At 46.3% G+C, this 17,202-nt stretch overlaps 1 protein-coding gene across 1 annotated transcript in view; it reads right to left on the bottom strand.

Annotated features, from left to right (window-relative positions):
- The window catches only part of gli3 (GLI family zinc finger 3), an 83,874-nt gene that overhangs the window by 57,009 nt on the left and 9,663 nt on the right, over positions 1-17,202 (bottom strand). The window contains exon 2 of the mRNA XM_031849797.1: positions 10,168-10,344. Coding sequence (XP_031705657.1) covers positions 10,168-10,300 — 133 coding nt within the window. The 5' untranslated portion in view covers positions 10,301-10,344. The remainder of the gene's footprint in view (positions 1-10,167; positions 10,345-17,202) is intronic.

The following is a 17,202-nucleotide window of genomic DNA, read 5'->3' as shown; positions in this document are numbered from 1 at the left end:
ACGCTCTCTCTCTCTCTCTCTCTCTCTCTCTCTCTCTCTCTCTCTCTTCTGTGGTGATTAGGACTGTGGATGTTCAGATCTGTCTGTCTAATTCTGCTGCTGCTGATCTATTCTCACACCTGCTATGCAGCTCAGGAAAGGAGCAGTGTTTGAACAACACTAAGCAGGCAAACTTTGAAAATGCTGTTTAAGTGTGAACGCCAGCATAACATTTCCAGGTCATTTTCGTAAAGGCCTCAGTCCACAAGGAAATGTCTAAACTGTTAGAAAATGGTTGAAACTCTTCTTCATCTCTCTTCAGTCTGCAAAGAACGACTTTGGTTTGTTGGATTGGCTTCTTAACTTTACTGCGACACACTCCCTGACTAGGCTTACCTAATGATTTTCTCTATTTATATTGAAATGCATGCCATTTTCATACCCATCCACTCTGGACACCATTTTTGAAAATCTTCATCTACGGGTGTCACAAAAATTGTAGGTTAAATTATTAATATATTATTTGTAAACCTATTAATTTACGGCAATAACACCACCCTAGCCAAATACATTCAACTATAGAGTATTACATATTACAGGTAGAGCGGTGCTGGGAGTAAATTTGCATCCATAACTCTATATTAGTCTCAGTCTAATGCCTTCTGCTGAATGTCTACATTACAGGTTGAATCAGGGGCTACACATGAGTGTGACGGATCTGGGTTAAATGAACAGCATGCACGGGTCTTTGATGCTGCAGCTGGTAATGCTTACAGTTTCTAACCCGTCACATTTGGACATAAGGTCTTTTTACCAGAGAGCATGACAATCAGAATTCAGAACTACAAGCCAAATGCCATAAAAATAACACAACTCAACTGAGACCTTCACTCTGCTCCCACAATGAGGGGCTGTTCTGCACAAACATTAAGTCAACCTCGTGTTAAAAAAAACTAAAAAACACTATTAAATAAACTTTTTGCCTGTACAGCTTGACACATTAATTATCTAAAATAACATTAGTTCATTTTCCACAAATTTGTTTTTTCATCGAGACCTAAAAGGTGCCAAAGCACCTCACAAAGAACTCTTTATGAACCTTTCAATCAGCACGTGCCTTCCAACATCCTATCATCATTACGGCTGACAGTTGGCTGCGAAACCCCAGACCTGCCCCTCACCCGCCCCCCCAGCGTGTGATACGAATGGGACTGCCGCTTAATAAACAGGGTGTAATTCACCACTCTCCCCCTCAAAGTACAGGTGAGACCTGGACCCCTTCATTACAGCGTCTGCAGCAGGCAGGGAAAGCTCTGCAGATTAGAGGATCTGCTATGTTGGCCAAACAGACTTAGCCGCTGCCTGCAGGGAAAGGGGATGGAGGTGAGTGGGGGGAAAGGAAAAGGCACCAGACTTTCTATGTGATTTGATAAGTGGCTCTGCAGAGCACAATACAGGATGAAAGCTACAGGTTTAGACGGTATGATGGACTCGTGGCTGGAGTCGCAGGTTAGATCACCGAGTGGACATTGTAGTCCATCTTGAGATGTCCAAGATTTCTAAGGTTTGGTTTGCCATGAAATTATTTCTGTTTAATCAAATGCGTATAAATTGACTACCTACCTTCTAAAAGAAATCTGATTCTGTGATTAAAAAGTCAACGACTTTGAAGCAGCATTGGAGCATGAAACATCCAATTGCTGAGCTTAAAGTTGTGTTTCCTGCACCACTAACGGGGAGGTTACACCTCGAAGAGCCATGTTAATACAGCCAACAGTTCGAATCAGTTCACTTTTAGGTACATTCATCATACCAATCTGGCTTCTAAGAGACAAAATTGTACTATTTCTAATCAATCAAGTGATCAGAGATAATCTCACATTTGTTGAGAGGGGAAAATGTTAAAAGAAATGTGTTTATACTATTTTAAAATGGGGGAAAATGCGATCAATGAAAATTGAAATGGATACAGCCAGATAATGGCACCATAAAATAAGAAGCTTTCGTTAGTCTATAACGTGAAAGTTGCTCCTTTGGCAGCTCATACATCTCCTTTCACACTTTCTTCTTCCCTTCCTCCCTACGTCTCCCCCCCGTCTGTTACTGTCCCTGTAATGAGCTCTCCTCATGTATGACCTCTCCTGTCACTCCCGCCGGTCCAATCCTCCTCTCCCGCTCACCTCTCGCCTCCTTCTCTAATCTCTGCATTACTTTGCCATTAATCCCACATTCCACACGAGAATGGCCGGTGCAGCTCAGATGACACGTTGCCTTCGCAATCTGCTGTGGGAATGAATCAGTTTAAAATCATCATAGTAAAAGGCTGTTCAAGCCTATACTTTCGGATTCACCTGTGGCATGTAGCATTCCCTTCGCTCTCCATCCTCCCTCTCTTACCTCTCTGCACCTTCTGCATCTTATTCACACTTTCTTCCCACTAAACTCTCGTTACTCACTCCTGGTTTCCTGATATCGTCCCACATTCTCCCAGTTCCCGTGTCTTTCCCTAATCTCCTCAATCTCCCCTCATCTCTTTCCTCGCACACTCCCTCCCTCTCTCCCTCCATCCATCCTCCCCCCTTCCCCTCCAGAGCCGCAGTGGGACTGTTGGACTCACGCAGCCCCATGCTGAGCTGCTCCAGAGCCAAGCCAGAACAAAGAGCCCATTGAGCCGAGCGGAGACATAACGTGGGCCGCCTCTGACAGCGCCGAAGATGAAGTCATGAGGTCGCCAAACAGTTAATAACGACGGCCCATCCTCCAGTTGTACCGAGTGTGTGTGTGTGAACAGTTTGGTGCCGTCGAGGAAAGTGGGAGAAAATGAGAGATTATGCGTTTGCGTGCATGAATGGCCGAGTATCTACAGTATGCGCCGCAAGTGTACATATCTTAAAGCTTGTCGATGGATAAAAAGCTTTTAAGAGCGTAATGAGATACTCCATGACACTCAAAAATGTGCTCAATCACTTTGTAAATACCACAGAGGAAAAAAAAAACCTTCAGAGAATTGCACTTTTAGTTTTGGCTTGGCTCCAGCTGCGTTGAAGAACACCCCCCCCCCCCACACACACACCGGCCCCCCTTCCCTTATTGGAGTCTGTCTGGCGCGGAGTCTGACATGAGACACATCTCCGCGGGACTGGAGCTGTCGCTGCGAGGCCCACACTCCGAAACATCATTAGACTCGCAGCTCCAGGTGAGATCAGGCAGGGTAGGAACGACAGAGAGAGGTGCATGTGTATTTGTGTCTCTGTGCGGAAAGCGTGCATGTGGGAGATTAGGTTCAAGTATTAATCTCAATGCCTCTGAACGGACATGGCCCATTAAAATGCCTTCACAGGACCAGTTGCTCGTCAAGAGGCCTGCAGGCGGAGTTGGGCTCAGGACAGGGGGGGAGGAGGAGGAGGCGGGGAGAGAAGGGTGAAAGACAGCTATGCAATTGATTAACATTAGAAGGACTTGCTCAAGTTCAAATTGCACGGCCCCTCTGCTGTAAGCTACAGACATTTGTTTCCCCGCAAGTAGAATGTTTCTTTCAGACCCCGTCTCTGCTACACATCTGAGTTCAATTCTCCGCATGCCCTCTCTCTGAAAATCAATTCCTCCTCCTCTCCTCTGCTCTTTTCCTCCAGCTCTGCGAACAGACCAGGGCGAGGGGATTACACTGTCCCTCCCCAGATCCGAGCGAGACAACAAATGGTTCTTATCAACTGACCCCCCCCCCCCCCCTGCCATCCAGGAGGAAGAGGCAGAAAAACTGGCCCGGCCGCCCCGGCGCGGATGTGTTTCTGGGCTCTGTCTGCCAATCGCCGCAACTCATTTCACACTTAAAGCATGAGCTATTTACGAGAGCCCTGGGAGAACGCGTACGCAGCACCGGAGGGTGGGAAGAATGGAGGGGTGAGAGCTGCTGCTTCTCAACCTCTGCTTCTAATCAATCACCAGAAATCACTGCCATGGTTTGTGGCCTTTGATCCTAGCTCCTCTTTCGCACTGCGAGGGAGAGAGCTGGGGAAAGGGGAGGGGGAGCAGGGAGAAGGGTGAGAGTCAAGGCCCAGAGGGTGTGGAGGTCAGGGGAGAGAGATTACGGGGTATGGGGCCTTTTTGCTCCCTCAAACCCGAAAGCATGTCCTGATTTAATCCAGTGAGTTTTGAGCAGAGAGCAGAAAGTGGCCTGAAACATACAGGACGCTTTGTTTAACTGGACATCAACCGAAGACTTAGGGTTAGGGTAGCAGACTCACATGCTGCTACTTTAAAACTATAATGCATGCTGTTAATGCATGTTGATCTATCATTTTAAATAACAGCTGCCACTATGCCAACATATTAGAAAGAAAAATGTACTTGACATGCACATAAATATTAAAATATGTTATAATAAACTGCTGTATCTTATTTCTTGTAATTTACACAGAAAAAATATATATGAACTCTAATGATGCACGCTGAGAAAGAATTACTCTTTTTACGTCCTACCACGTGTACAGTATCATAGTATTACAGTGTCTTTATGAGAACAGAAAGCAAAAGATAACTAGTCCTTCCTATGAACTCCAACCCTGGTGGCACGGCCACTAGTTGCTACTTCATCCCATTCAACAAGAATCCAACTGTGGTAAGAAGGCGTCAGCGAGCGAACAAAACAGAAAGGACGCGGAAAAGAACACACCACAATAAATCCTCCTGGCAGGGTCAGGACACCCCTGCTTTGTTCCTCCTGGCGGGAGGGGGGCCACTGATGCCTCCCGACAAATGGACGGAGTGGTAGAATAATCAACTACTGTTTCCCCACTTTATGGGTTTACGGGTTTATGGGGCCCTTGGTCGCCTCCCTCCCTGAGAGGAGTGAGATCCGGCAGGGCCGCAGTGCTGCTGGGATGCAGCAGGGCCACGTTGGTCGGTTGGACCCTCGATCCCCTCACACGGGGCAGGCGGATCTGTCTTTGTGAGGCTGGGTAGTTGGCTCAGAGACTCTCTGACCCGGGTGACCTCTGACTCCAAGGCCATTCTGGCTCTCAGCGTGTCAGTGAAAATGATCTCAGGTTCTCCCGAGGAGCCTTTGTGATGGTCAGCATGAACTATCACAACATGTCAGATTGAGAAGGTTTGAATGAATTCTGAGTCAAATTAAAGGGAAATTACAATTTGGGTCTTATTTTTGTAATTTCGGACATGATCTCTACTGCTAATAATCCCATTTATCAAGTGAACTGCCAGGATCTGGATGTGCGGCATCATCGCTTCAAGGAAGTCCAAGCAAGGAACACAATCATACAGGTTCTAATAAACTCCCAGGTTGCCCAAATTGTGAAAAAAAAAAACAAGGCGAGCAATACATTTATCAACCGAACTGTATGTTGCAAACGTCCATCACAGTTTCCGGACTGAATTCCTGGTTGAACTGTGACCTGCTGTATTTAACATAGTTGTGCATCTGTCCGGTTCTCCAACACAGGACTGACATTTCAGGCTTGCTTGGCCAACTTTAGGTTCAAAGCCACATGTCTTGCTACATCCACCGGGGCAAACAAGTAGGATGATCACTGACCAAAAAAAACAAAACAAAGATGCAATTCCACTACAGCTACATTCTGGCTGCATCTCCACAGCGTGCAAAAGTCTTGAGGCGGCAGCTTATGTGCATCCTCCAACAGTGACGGAGCAGCGGAGCTCCGGCAGGCGGATCTGGGCCCGCGGAAGTGTGCCAGACAAGAGAGGCCAGGCTGGGCTGGGCCGCTGAGGTTCCCCTCCGCCCTGAGTAGCGGCGAGTCTAAGCTAATCCTGCGCCTCAGGCCCCTGTGTGGTGGCTCTGCCAAAGCCTGTCCCCCTGCTGCTGCAGGAAATTGCCTTCAGTGCAGAAGTCCATGAAATGGCTATCGCTCGCCAGTGAAGGCAAAGCACATCCACAGTGTGTGCACATGGGGCCAGAGTGACTTTACAAACCCAAATCTACAGGTAGATTTTATATGCGATACTTACATATCTCTAAAACCACATGGTGTGCTATCATGAAAACAGCCATATTGTGGATAAATTAGTGTTTTCTTCTATTTATTCCAGCTTGGATTATAAGTTTTTATGAATTTAATGTATTATTTATGTACCATACAGGGGTCTTTTGACACTAAAAGCCAGTTTTCCTGTGTGGGGTTGTGTGTCAGGCTCTATAACGCCTCCTCCATTGTGCTGTTTGACCCGTGGGCCAGCCAGAGCTCCCATGAGGTCCCTTATCCCTCCATCAGTCCTCTCTCATTAGCCCCCACAGGCAGAGCCCAGAGTAGGGTAACACAGAGGGGCCCCTGCTTCCTCCTCTGGTCCCCATGAAATACATACAGCACAAATACAGATGACAGAGATCACCTTTTAGCAGCGGTGTTGTACAAACTATTCAGTGCATTTCCTAAATACTTGTTTTGTCGAAAAGAAAAGGCCAGTTTAAGGAAGTAAGCTGATATATTTATTGCAATTCTTGTCATTTTTAAATCCTCATGCTGAATCACTTGTCAGCATTTATTGTCAGTCAGCGTCTGGGTGTTCTTGTTAATTTTATGTATGTATTTATTAATCATTTCTGTCTTCAGTTACACAAAAGAAAGATCAGATAATTTTTTAGGGGAGACACAACAGGGATAAAACGTATAAAAGCAGAGGTGGCAGCATAAGGAGGGAGGAGGAGGAGGAGGAGGAGGAGGAGGAGGAGGAGATGGGGCAGGACACAGTGGAGAAACAGTTGATTATGAGTCCCATCAAGTGATCAATGATTTCATTAATAAGACGGATCACGCGGCTGTCATAGCTGTGACACGGGCTGAGGGATGATCCGCTCTCAGTGCTCCATTTCCCCCAAGCCTCCCTCCCTCCCTTCCTCTCTTCCTCCCTCCCTGTCCTTCCAATATTGCCTCCTTCTGCCAACGACGAGGGAACGCCAAGGAAAAAAAGGGATGGAGCTGGGTGTTGGCGGGGGTGGAGGGGGGTTAGTCATGAGGGAGGGAGGGAATGGAGAAGGAGGGGGGGAGGAGGAATGAGGGTGGAAGAAAAGTGAAAATCCATTTTGAAACCCATTTTCAATTAGGGGTCCACAAGCTGTTATCACAGGTGTCCCAGAATGGGGGCCCGTAAGTGAAAATGTCTCCTATCCGTTTCTGAAATGAAACCTTATCTGGGAGGCACAAAGATGGCGGGGACAGCGTATCTGTAAATTACTTTCCATCCCCGCTGTTAACGGGAACTTTATTTCTGTCAGATGACATTCCCCTCTATTTACTGTTGATCATTTAAATGGCTGCCTTAAAAAAAAAGAAGGTGGCCCCTCACTCTTCCTCTATCTCTCCCCTCTCTCTGTATCATTCCTCCTCCTCTTCCCATCAAAGCAGTCAAGTGTTCCTTTTCTTCTTTAAACACTTTAGCCACGCTCTCCATTTGCTTAGGGATTTCTCTGGTAACCTACACGAAGGCCTTAACATGTGTTGCCCTTTAAGGCTTAACTTGTTTGCCTCTGAGGGCCCTTGCTCTGGCCCTTTTAAGCATGACCATTAAAAAGGTCCCAATTCTCCCACTTCATAACCTGCTTCACAGAGGATGTGTTATGTTTAAATAATGACAATTTTCTGAACTGTGTCCAGTTGTTCTGCTCCCCATTTTTCAATTCTCATCCTATTACTTACACTCACTCCCTCTCTTTCCTCAGATCAGCAGCACTCACGCTGTATCAGAAAAGTCCAACCAACCAGGAACTTTTCCCCTTTCTTTTTCTCCTTTGCAAATAACCAATCCTTCAGCCCCCCGCTCCCTCTTTTTTATTAGCAAATTATCCCATGACGACAGGATTTATTCGGCCACGGAGCACGGACATCTTTTTTTTTTAAGCTCGGGACCCAACAAAAGAATCAGGGGACTTTGTGGTCCACCTGCCTGTCGAATGATGAGGGTGGGAGGGAAGAGCGGGGAGAGCACACCCCCCCCGAACCCCTCCTAAAGAGCACCAATCACAGCATTGTTGTGGCACAGTCGGCTCTTTTGAGCTGTCAGTGCAGGAGGAGGGGGCACAGAGATGAATGGCACACAGGATGAAGCCACCATTTAGCCAACCATGTGGGAACGCTCGACCAGGACTCAATAATTACTCTGGGCCTGCTCAACTTGGACAAAACTTAGGGACAAGAGGGGAAGGCAGAGTGGAGGAGGAGCATTTTCTCCATAGAGCACGTAAGGTGCAGATTTTAGAACTAAATCTGTTTCCAGACAGAAGAGCAGTTTGCTAATCAGAACAAACCGGCTGCAAGATCTGATCAATTTGCAAGCTGATCCCAATCACAAGAAAATCTTCTAGCTTTGGAAAAGCTAAACATCTGCCATATCCACTCCACCTACATATTCTCCACTTTTCACAACTTATCGTAGCACGCCGTTGCCGGGCGCACCACAGGGTTTCCGCAGCGCCGAGATCAGGGGCCGCTGCTCTGCCTGACGGGGGGAAATACTTCGCCGGGCCTTCCTAAGAAGAACCAGTCACTGGGGTTCCACAGCTGCTTACAATTACCTTTTGTTTGAATGGAGGCGGTGGGGCCGGGGCTACGGGGGTTAAAGTTGAGGCGAGTGTAGGGTTACACCTGATAAGAGGTTATGAGTTCTGGGGGCCGACTTGGGAATGTGCTGTAATTATAACAACACAAAGAATGTGTAAGCTATCTTCTGATTCCAAGAGGGAGATTGGGATCTAAAAGGGACCTTTCTCTGCAGATCAGTATCATCCCTCCCTTCGTCGAGTGAATTATGAGACTACTGTATTTTAGGGGAGTGCGACATTTCTTAACATTGTAGTGTCTCTTGTGGCGTGGCTGAGTCAGTGTCGGAGACAAACCTTTATGCTGTTCAGAGCCGTAATTACCAACACATTACGGAGAAAGATCCACAATCACGGAGCCAAATCACATCCATGCTTTTTCCAAAACAAACTTCTTCTTTTTTTTCCATCGCTGCCCCTTTAATTAATAAAACAGTGCGGGCCATCTGGAAATGAGTAAGATGCTTAAAGATGCATTACCTTACCTACTTCCTGTGATAACTCCCATAAACCTTTCCTGGATTGTTTGTCTCCTCTTCGCACTCGGCATGATCACATTTGACATCAGTAGAGTCGAGGAGGGGGTGACAGAAAACTCCCTAACAGGCCACCAGCTCCAGCTACAAGAACTATACCCCCCAAAAAAGCTCCAAATCCCCTCACTGCTAATGAGCACAGCTGCAGCTTAGACCGCGATAATCTCAACTCTGGTTTTATTATGACTTTAGCTTGATGCTCCAAGGCTTTCCAGCCAAACAACAAAACTAAAAAATCGCCATTTAATATTCCTCATTCCAGCATCTGAATTAAGAATGAAAGGCTCAATGACGACAGGCTTGATGAACTGTAAGCTCCACACAGCTTTTAATAGCATGTGTTAAAGACATTGCTATGAAAACATGCCAAAAGTTTGGCTACCAGTGAGGGTTGTATGTGACTCACCGCAAAAATAAGGGGGAAAGTAAACATACGTAACGTGAGCGAGGATATGTGTGTGTCTAGATCTTTAAATCATGCTTTTGGGAGTTAGTTTCATCTCAAAGTAATGAGAACATGGGCAAAAATAACATTCCTCCGTCCCCAGTGGGTCAGTGGCCCCAACGCTCAAATATGTTGCCACGTATGGTAGCCACACCCCCGTCTCTAGCTCACAGAGGTCTGGAAAGCATCGAGAAAACGCCTGAGAAGGAGAAGCTTTCAGCCTTTGTGACAAAATTTAGGATACAAATGGATGAAACCTGTGATTCAGCGGCATGTTTATCCACAAGTTCGATTAACAGATGTGACCGACAAGAGGTTGCTGAGAGAAAGTTGAGTTTCTCCACACTTCTATGATCATGAGGCGGACGTGCAGCTACGCAAAAACACAGCAAGTCACCAACAACATCCAAACTTTTATACACGTCATTTTATAGATATGAAGTCCTACTTTCATACCTTTACTGTCCCTGAATATCAGCTGTATCGTGTTTTTTACCTGTGCCTAATTCGTGCTGCATGTTCCCATTACTCAACTGGTGACTATTGGACCAGTCTCTTCAGAACTGGGTGTACTCCAACAGACCAGAATGATATTTACATCAACCACAGCGGCTGAGCGTGCAGTTAGAGGTGACGCGTACCGTTTGAGGTGGTGCTGGAGGCCACCGCCTTCTCGCTGATGTCATTGCGCGCTGATGAGCCCTTGGTCGCCACGATGGTCTCCACCCTCTTCTTCTTCTCAGCTGCTGAACTGGCCTGGGAGTGGGTTTCCATGGCGATCGCTCATTCCTCAACACCTCATGGAGACGGGATAACTTCTGGAGAAGAAGAAGGCAGAGAGAATGGGTGAGCGAAAAAGACATGAAGCACATCATTTTCTTTTGTTTTTGTTTGATTTGTGCATTAAGTTACAAACATTAAGTATCTTCTTGCTTGATTGAAGTTAAACATTTTAACAATAGAGCACCTCAAGAGAAGACTTCAACACTGAGAACCCAGTGAGAGAAAACTTCAGATCCAATCCTGCTTTTTCATGATGCCCAGAGCTGACCATGGGTCAATCCACCAGCTCACCCTGATTTATTTTAACTCAAGCCTGCTGGGCTCTGATCTGCCTCCCTTACTAACTGTGGTTAAATATCTAAAAAAAACAACACAAATTTAGCTTACCTTATTTTCAACTATACCACACTAAACTTCTGACTTCACGTCAAAAAAGAAAAGCTCTATAAACATCCAGCGAGGCAGGACATCCTGACTAGGTTTTATATCTCAGAATAGAAGTAAAGGCAGCTTGTGGATATACTGATAATCCTGCTCTAGCAGTGTTTCCAGAGAGAAAGGAGAAACCCTAAGGGGATACCACAGAGAGAGAAACATTCACAGTCCTGAAAAAACAAGGGTTGTTTGAAGGCCCTTTTGGGAATATCATGGTGCCGGGCAATTTTTCTTTCAAAGAATAAAGGTGGTTCAAGTTAATACTGTCTGTGGGTTTAGAAGGGGTTCAGCCAACAGTCTAGCAGACATGCTGCTCAGTTCAGCACCTCAGAGGCTGTCTACAAACTCAACTCTATCTAGGTCATGGAGGTCTCTGATTATGGAGACAACACGGTGAAACACCACAACCCCTCATTTACACAAAGTACAGGACGGCTTCATTTGGTCCAATACAAAGCCTTTACTTAGACTCCATAATTCATGGATAATTAGTGGAAATATTTAGTCTGACTAACATTTTCTTTCCAATAAAGACCGGCTAATTACCCAACTGTACTATTTAATTGTCCTCCGCCCTATAAACATGCATGGATACAAAGGCCAGCAGTAAAGTCAGCTATAATGCAAACAGAGGAGTGCTGCTGATTTTTACCAACTCCCCGAGGAGGGAAGGCGAGGGGGAAGTGGTGAGGGGTAAACTTCAGACAAACACTGTGTGCTTTGTTTGTTTTTTTTCCCAACCCCCTGAAAAACCAGAGTCTGTCATCCATTCTGACCCGACAACAACATCTGTAAGCAATTGCTGGCTGACAAAAAAAAAGAAAAGAGAAGGGGGGAAAAAAAACAATGCAATTACTCCCTTACCAATCAAAACAGAATTAAACAAGAGCTCGTCCTCTAATCACTCCCACATGAATACACGTGTAACCATCATCCCCAACCAAAGACGTTTGTTGTCCTACGTGCATAGATATCATCTCAATTCACTGCCGCATGTGTTTGATAGTCTTTCATTTCTTTGCAGTGCGAGTGAGTTAATGGTCAGAATACTTTGCGGAGCGCGTATACGTCTGCACATGCTGCGTTGTAAGTCCCTACGATGACGACTGATCATAAATGCCACTCGTTTACTTTCATCAGTGGCAACTGAAACAATCTGTTTTGACATGACGTCATTCTAACGACTGAACTTGAGCAACAGCAGTGAACGAGGGGAAAGAAACGGGAGGGAACCTATACTTTCAGGCTGTTGCTGAATGGGCTCCCAACATGCTTTGCGTGGGTAGTGAGCATACATGTGTGTGTGTGTCTTCCTGTCGCCCCCAGGTGAGTCAGACCGGCGCTAAAATAGAGGAGCTGAAAGTGCAGTGAATATGTGGGGGGGGGCAGGATTGGGGTTTGTAGGGGAGGTGAGGAGAAAGCGGGGCATTCCTCTGGTCGGGCAAATATTCACAAGTCCAAGCTGCTGAAGCGTGTCTGACCGGTCTTTTGTGTTCCACCAGGCAGGCCACAGTTCCAAAGCAGCAATGCAGCAATTAAAAGCAGGACCTTTTCACCCATAATCCCTCTGACCTGGACGCCCACACCCAATCCTGCAGATGTTCCTGTCTCTGCTTTCATTCTGTTGCTCATTTTCGCCGAAAGAAACTCAAGATACTCACCGGCACCAAGACAATTCTTTCCATCTGTGTTTACATCGAGACAGTGTGGAAAGAATGCTTCTTGATGTGAAAAAGTTTTATCCTCGAGATGAAAAATCTAAGGACGGAGATCCTACTTTGAATGTCCTTTTCCATTCAGCACTTTGAACCTGAAACACGAATGTGCTCACGAGCCAGACGCGGAAATCAGATTTTGAAAAGACATTTACATGAGACAGCAGAGAAATAAGCATTTGTATGGGGACTACCTCACAGACCCTGCATCAGTGGTGTGTCACAGAGGCCTGGCACAAAAGAAGGAATTACAACTAGGCATTGGTTGCTGTTGTTACTGAAAATAAATGTTAATTTCATATTAATGTCTTTCCCATGAAATGTCTGTCCTACACCCAATTAGAGAAGAGAGAAAGAGGGTGTATCTGTATTTGTGCTCAACTGTAATCCTTCCACACAGAAAGGGAGGCGATTAAACAGGTTTAAAATACCACAATTCAGACTGTTCCCTCGGAAAAAAGAAGAAAAAAAAACATTCTTATTTTATAAGCACATTAAGCAAATCAATTTAACATAAATTATACGCCTTGGTGACAAAGGCACTGAGTTGAAAGTCATCTGCAAATTGTACACATCAAAGTGAAACACTAAAATAAACTTTTGCCTTTGATAGAAAAAAATCAGTTTTTCTTCTTCTTTTTTTTCTTCATGCAAGCTTAAGCGGCTGCTATCAAAAATCACCGCCTTTTGTTATTTAAAGGCTCCATCTTTACAAGCTTAACTCTATGAAACTGCTTAAGGTGTACCTCTGTACAACTCCATTTGCAAATGCAAGGCACACATACACACTCAGAAACTGAGGGACATTTTTATAGAAACTCTTGAAGTGTCTTCTTAGATTTGGCAACCCCCCCCTCACCCCCTCACAGACGGGGTACTGTATTTGTGTTCATTTCATTAGGGGCGACTGTTCAGTGTCGAGGGCCCCCTGAGGGGGGAGACTGGCAGCGCCACAGCATTCATCATCATTACATCAGCGACCACCGAGATCTGCTATCTTAGGCTTATCAACGTGGCACAAACGCACCGCAGCGCAGCGAGTTAGAGGGGAGGGGAGAGATGGGAGATGGAGACGATTGAGGGAGATTGTGAGCAAAAGTGGGATAAGAGGGGGAGAAAATGAATGGAGGAAGGGAGGAGCACGAGACTGTGTGTGTGTGTGTGTGTGTGTGTGTGCGCGTGTGTGTGTGTGTCTGTGATGCATGTGTGTGCACCTCACTGTGCCCCTGCATGCCTGCACATGTTTTCCTGTGTGTACGACGTGTGTTTTCGCACATTTTCGCAGCTATGCCAACAACATTAAGGGCTCCTGCACAGCTGGAACAACTGAAACACTGAGGGGCAAAGAGGGAGGAGGAGCGGAAGCCCTTCAGCGAGATTAGCTGAATCTAGCAATAAAACAGAATGCGCTGGCTCAGGCTGCATGTGTTTGCATTGGATAAGGTCAGCAGCAGGGATGAGGCCCCCTTAAGGAGACAGTGGAAGGGCTCGCTGGTGGTTAGAGGACCTGTCGCGGGTTCACTGAGGAGGTGTTCTTAAACTCAATGGCTCTCAGAGGAAACCACATACATAGGTTTCCATGCTGTGTTCAACACTGCACTTATGGCTCGCCCTTGGCCCTGGAAGGCAAAGGGGAAGAGGGTGTTGGGGGTGGGGGGGGTCTAGGGATTTGGTGGTTGTGGCTCCCATTCACCAGTGAAACTTAACATTGTGCCCAGATGGCACTAAGTCTGGCCTACAGCTGATGGGGACCAGCCCCTCAAGTAAAGGCCATTTAGCAAGAATTAGTCACACCCCGCCACACACACACACACACATATACACATGCAAACTGGTTTAGTGCTAGGCCTTCTCACCCTTTTGTGTAGTGTGACATGCCCAACCTATTCAGGTTGTCAGTCATCTACATGTTTCTGTATCATCCCACAATCATGTGTGAGTCCCACTTTTTACTGCTACCTTGTAAAAATTAAACTTGATGCATTTATTGAGATGATTTATTGGTCCGTGTTTTGAATCCGTAAATCATCTTGTGGATACTGCACGGAGCAACGACTGCGTATTTCATGCTTTTTCTGCTTCAAGATTTTACAAAGGACCTTTCCTGTCTTTAATTTATCTCCACACCTGAGGTCCAGAATCGTAATAGCGTTCCATCAGCAAACAATCTGCGCTGCTATCACAAGTGCACTGCACAATATTTGAATAGGAAAAGCCTGTGCAAATGAGGAGTGTTTGTATTTATTTTTTTTGTCAAGGACAAACATGCAACAACACAGCCTATCAGTAGCTTTCAGCGGAGCTAATAAGATTATCCTCGCGTGCGTCTCGGTCCCTCAGACCCCTCCACTTGAGATGCTTTGGAGGGCTGGTGAGGGACCCTGTGTGTTGCACTGCAGAATGAGCTGAGTGCATCTTACATTCCTGGGTAACAAACCCAAACGATGTAATCGTAATGCTTACACGATGCTTCTTTTGCACTCGCTACCCAGTAGATAAGGGGCAAATAAAGCACGCGCCACAATGGAAATCTTCAGCGTTTCCCCCCACAGGCCCTTGCGTATTAGATTGTTTATTTATTTTGACTTTCCATTTGTTCGTGAGCCACTTGTGTCAGGGCAAGTGGGGCTGTGAGGAGTGAAGACAATGGGTAATGCAGGCGGCTTTGTTGCACTGGTGGCCCAGTTAGGCGGTATTGGTTTCCCCTGCTCTCCACTTTTATTCTTTTTCTCCCCATGCTAAAACGTAGAGCCTTTGTTTGACCGGACACTTTCCCTGATTCTTGAGAAGAAGGAAAAGATGCTTGTTCAGCCATTTACTGGCGGACCGAGCAAACAATGCAACCTATCGCTTCAGCAAAATAGCGTGAAAGTCCTTGGGAGGAAAATAAAAAACAAGCAGAAGTTTTTTTGCATTGAACATGCAGAGATTAAGATTAGCATGATTGCAAATACTTTCCCCTACTTTCTAACTTTGTATCCAAATTCAGTTCATTATAAAATCAGTTGTTGCAGCAGCGCATGCCACAGACTCTACAGCAAAGGTTTCCACTTGAGTGGCCCCTGCACATGGCAGCCACTGTAAAGCAAAAGAGAGTGAGGTCTGTATCCTGTCAGTGGGCCTCTCATCTCCAGTGAAAACAGTCTTCCTACAAGGCTTTAAGAAAGCGCTCTGCACGATGCCACAACCAGAGCGCGACGACAACATCCTTCACTGTGCTTTCACAGCGAAAGAGTACATGTTATGCGGCGTGCTGCGTTGTTTGAGAGCACAGATCCTATGTAATGCATGCATGTGTGTGTGTGTGTGTGCGTGTGTGTGTGTGAACGTGGCACAGGGAGGACGAGGGACTGTGTTTGAGAGTGTGTGAGTCGTGCAGCATGGCGCTGTGTATAGGAAGGAGCTGGATGCACCAGGTGCTCTATAACGCCTCTCAGTAGGCAAGTGCGATCACTGTGTGCAGAACATAAATAAGAGAGGGGACCCCAGGGAGGGGATGAGTGGAGGATGAGAAATTCCTTTACTGATGAAAACCTCGCACACAACTCTTTCTGCTTCCTCCTCCTCCTCCTCCTCCTCCTCCTCCTTTTCCTCTTCCTCACACATGCACTCTGAGAAGAATCAGGCAGATGGATGGTCCTATGTGAGTGTAGTGGCAGCAGGTATGGCTTCGACAGAAGGTTTTCACACTTAACAGCGTAAAACAAAGAGTCCTTGAGGCAAATGAACTATACTCAACAATCCGGAGGTTGTACAGCTACAGGTTACGGAGTCAAAGTGAATCTTTCCTTCCTGCTAATACTTGGAAGTTCCCTTTCTCCTCACACTTACTTCATGCATACTCCCTCTCCTACTCTCACCCTTTCCCTCCTCCTTTCTGTCTCCCTTTCCTTCATTCCTTTGTGTCACCGGAATAAGTGTTGGAGCGGAGTGAGTCAGTGTTGCTATGTGATTAATGACGGGGCCTGGCGTTCTTCGGGGCCGAACGCTAACAACAGCCAGGGGGCAGCGCGATAATGCACAATAATAAAGCCGGCAGACAAACAGGCGGGCAACGCAAGGCCTATTAGCTAGCCCCATCAGGACGGCTAAGTGAGAAATTAGCCCTTCCCAAGCTCCGCCACAATTCATCAAGTGCTGCCCCTGAATCCCCCCTCAAGAAGTCATAATGTTTACTTAAAGACTGGCCTTGATGCTCCAGCGGCGAGCTTTATTGGCTCTTATTAATTCCCGTTCTGGCCCTCGCGGCCATGCCATTTAAACTGAATTAAAGGGGTGAAAATTGGATGAGATGGAGTCGTCTTGGTGTTTGGCTCGCACGTGATGAAGCCGGACCTAAACGGAGGGAGACTTGGGGAGGGGAAAAAAAACTAAGAGGGGAGGGCAATCAAATCGGCATGTAAAGGAATGCTGAATGAAGCTGTCCTGAAATGTGCCGCAGTCAGTCAGAGGAATGCAGGGAGAGGGGGAGAGGAAAAGGGAGAGAAAAGGGAGAAATGGCATTGCTTTAATGCTAGACTTCCTGTGTGGATGGGAACAGATCCAGAAGGGTAACACTGGGTCACACATTCCACAATTGCAAAGAAAATTAAATGATTCTGTTGTATCTTCGCGTTTTCCTTATCTTTCAGCAGGCGGGTTGAAACATACCGTAAAATAAGGTCACTCTATCAGCACTCCAACCTTATTTCAACATGTCAGTGATGGACAGGAGTACAAAGGGGGGGGGGGGGGGGGGGGGGC

The sequence above is a fragment of the Anarrhichthys ocellatus genome, unplaced genomic scaffold, assembly GCF_004355925.1.
Source record: "Anarrhichthys ocellatus isolate YVR2014 unplaced genomic scaffold, GSC_Weel_1.0 scaffold10, whole genome shotgun sequence".
Lineage (NCBI taxonomy): Eukaryota > Metazoa > Chordata > Actinopteri > Perciformes > Anarhichadidae > Anarrhichthys > Anarrhichthys ocellatus.
The sequence above is the reverse complement of the archived record's forward strand: the minus strand, read 5'-3'. Positions and strand labels throughout refer to the sequence as shown.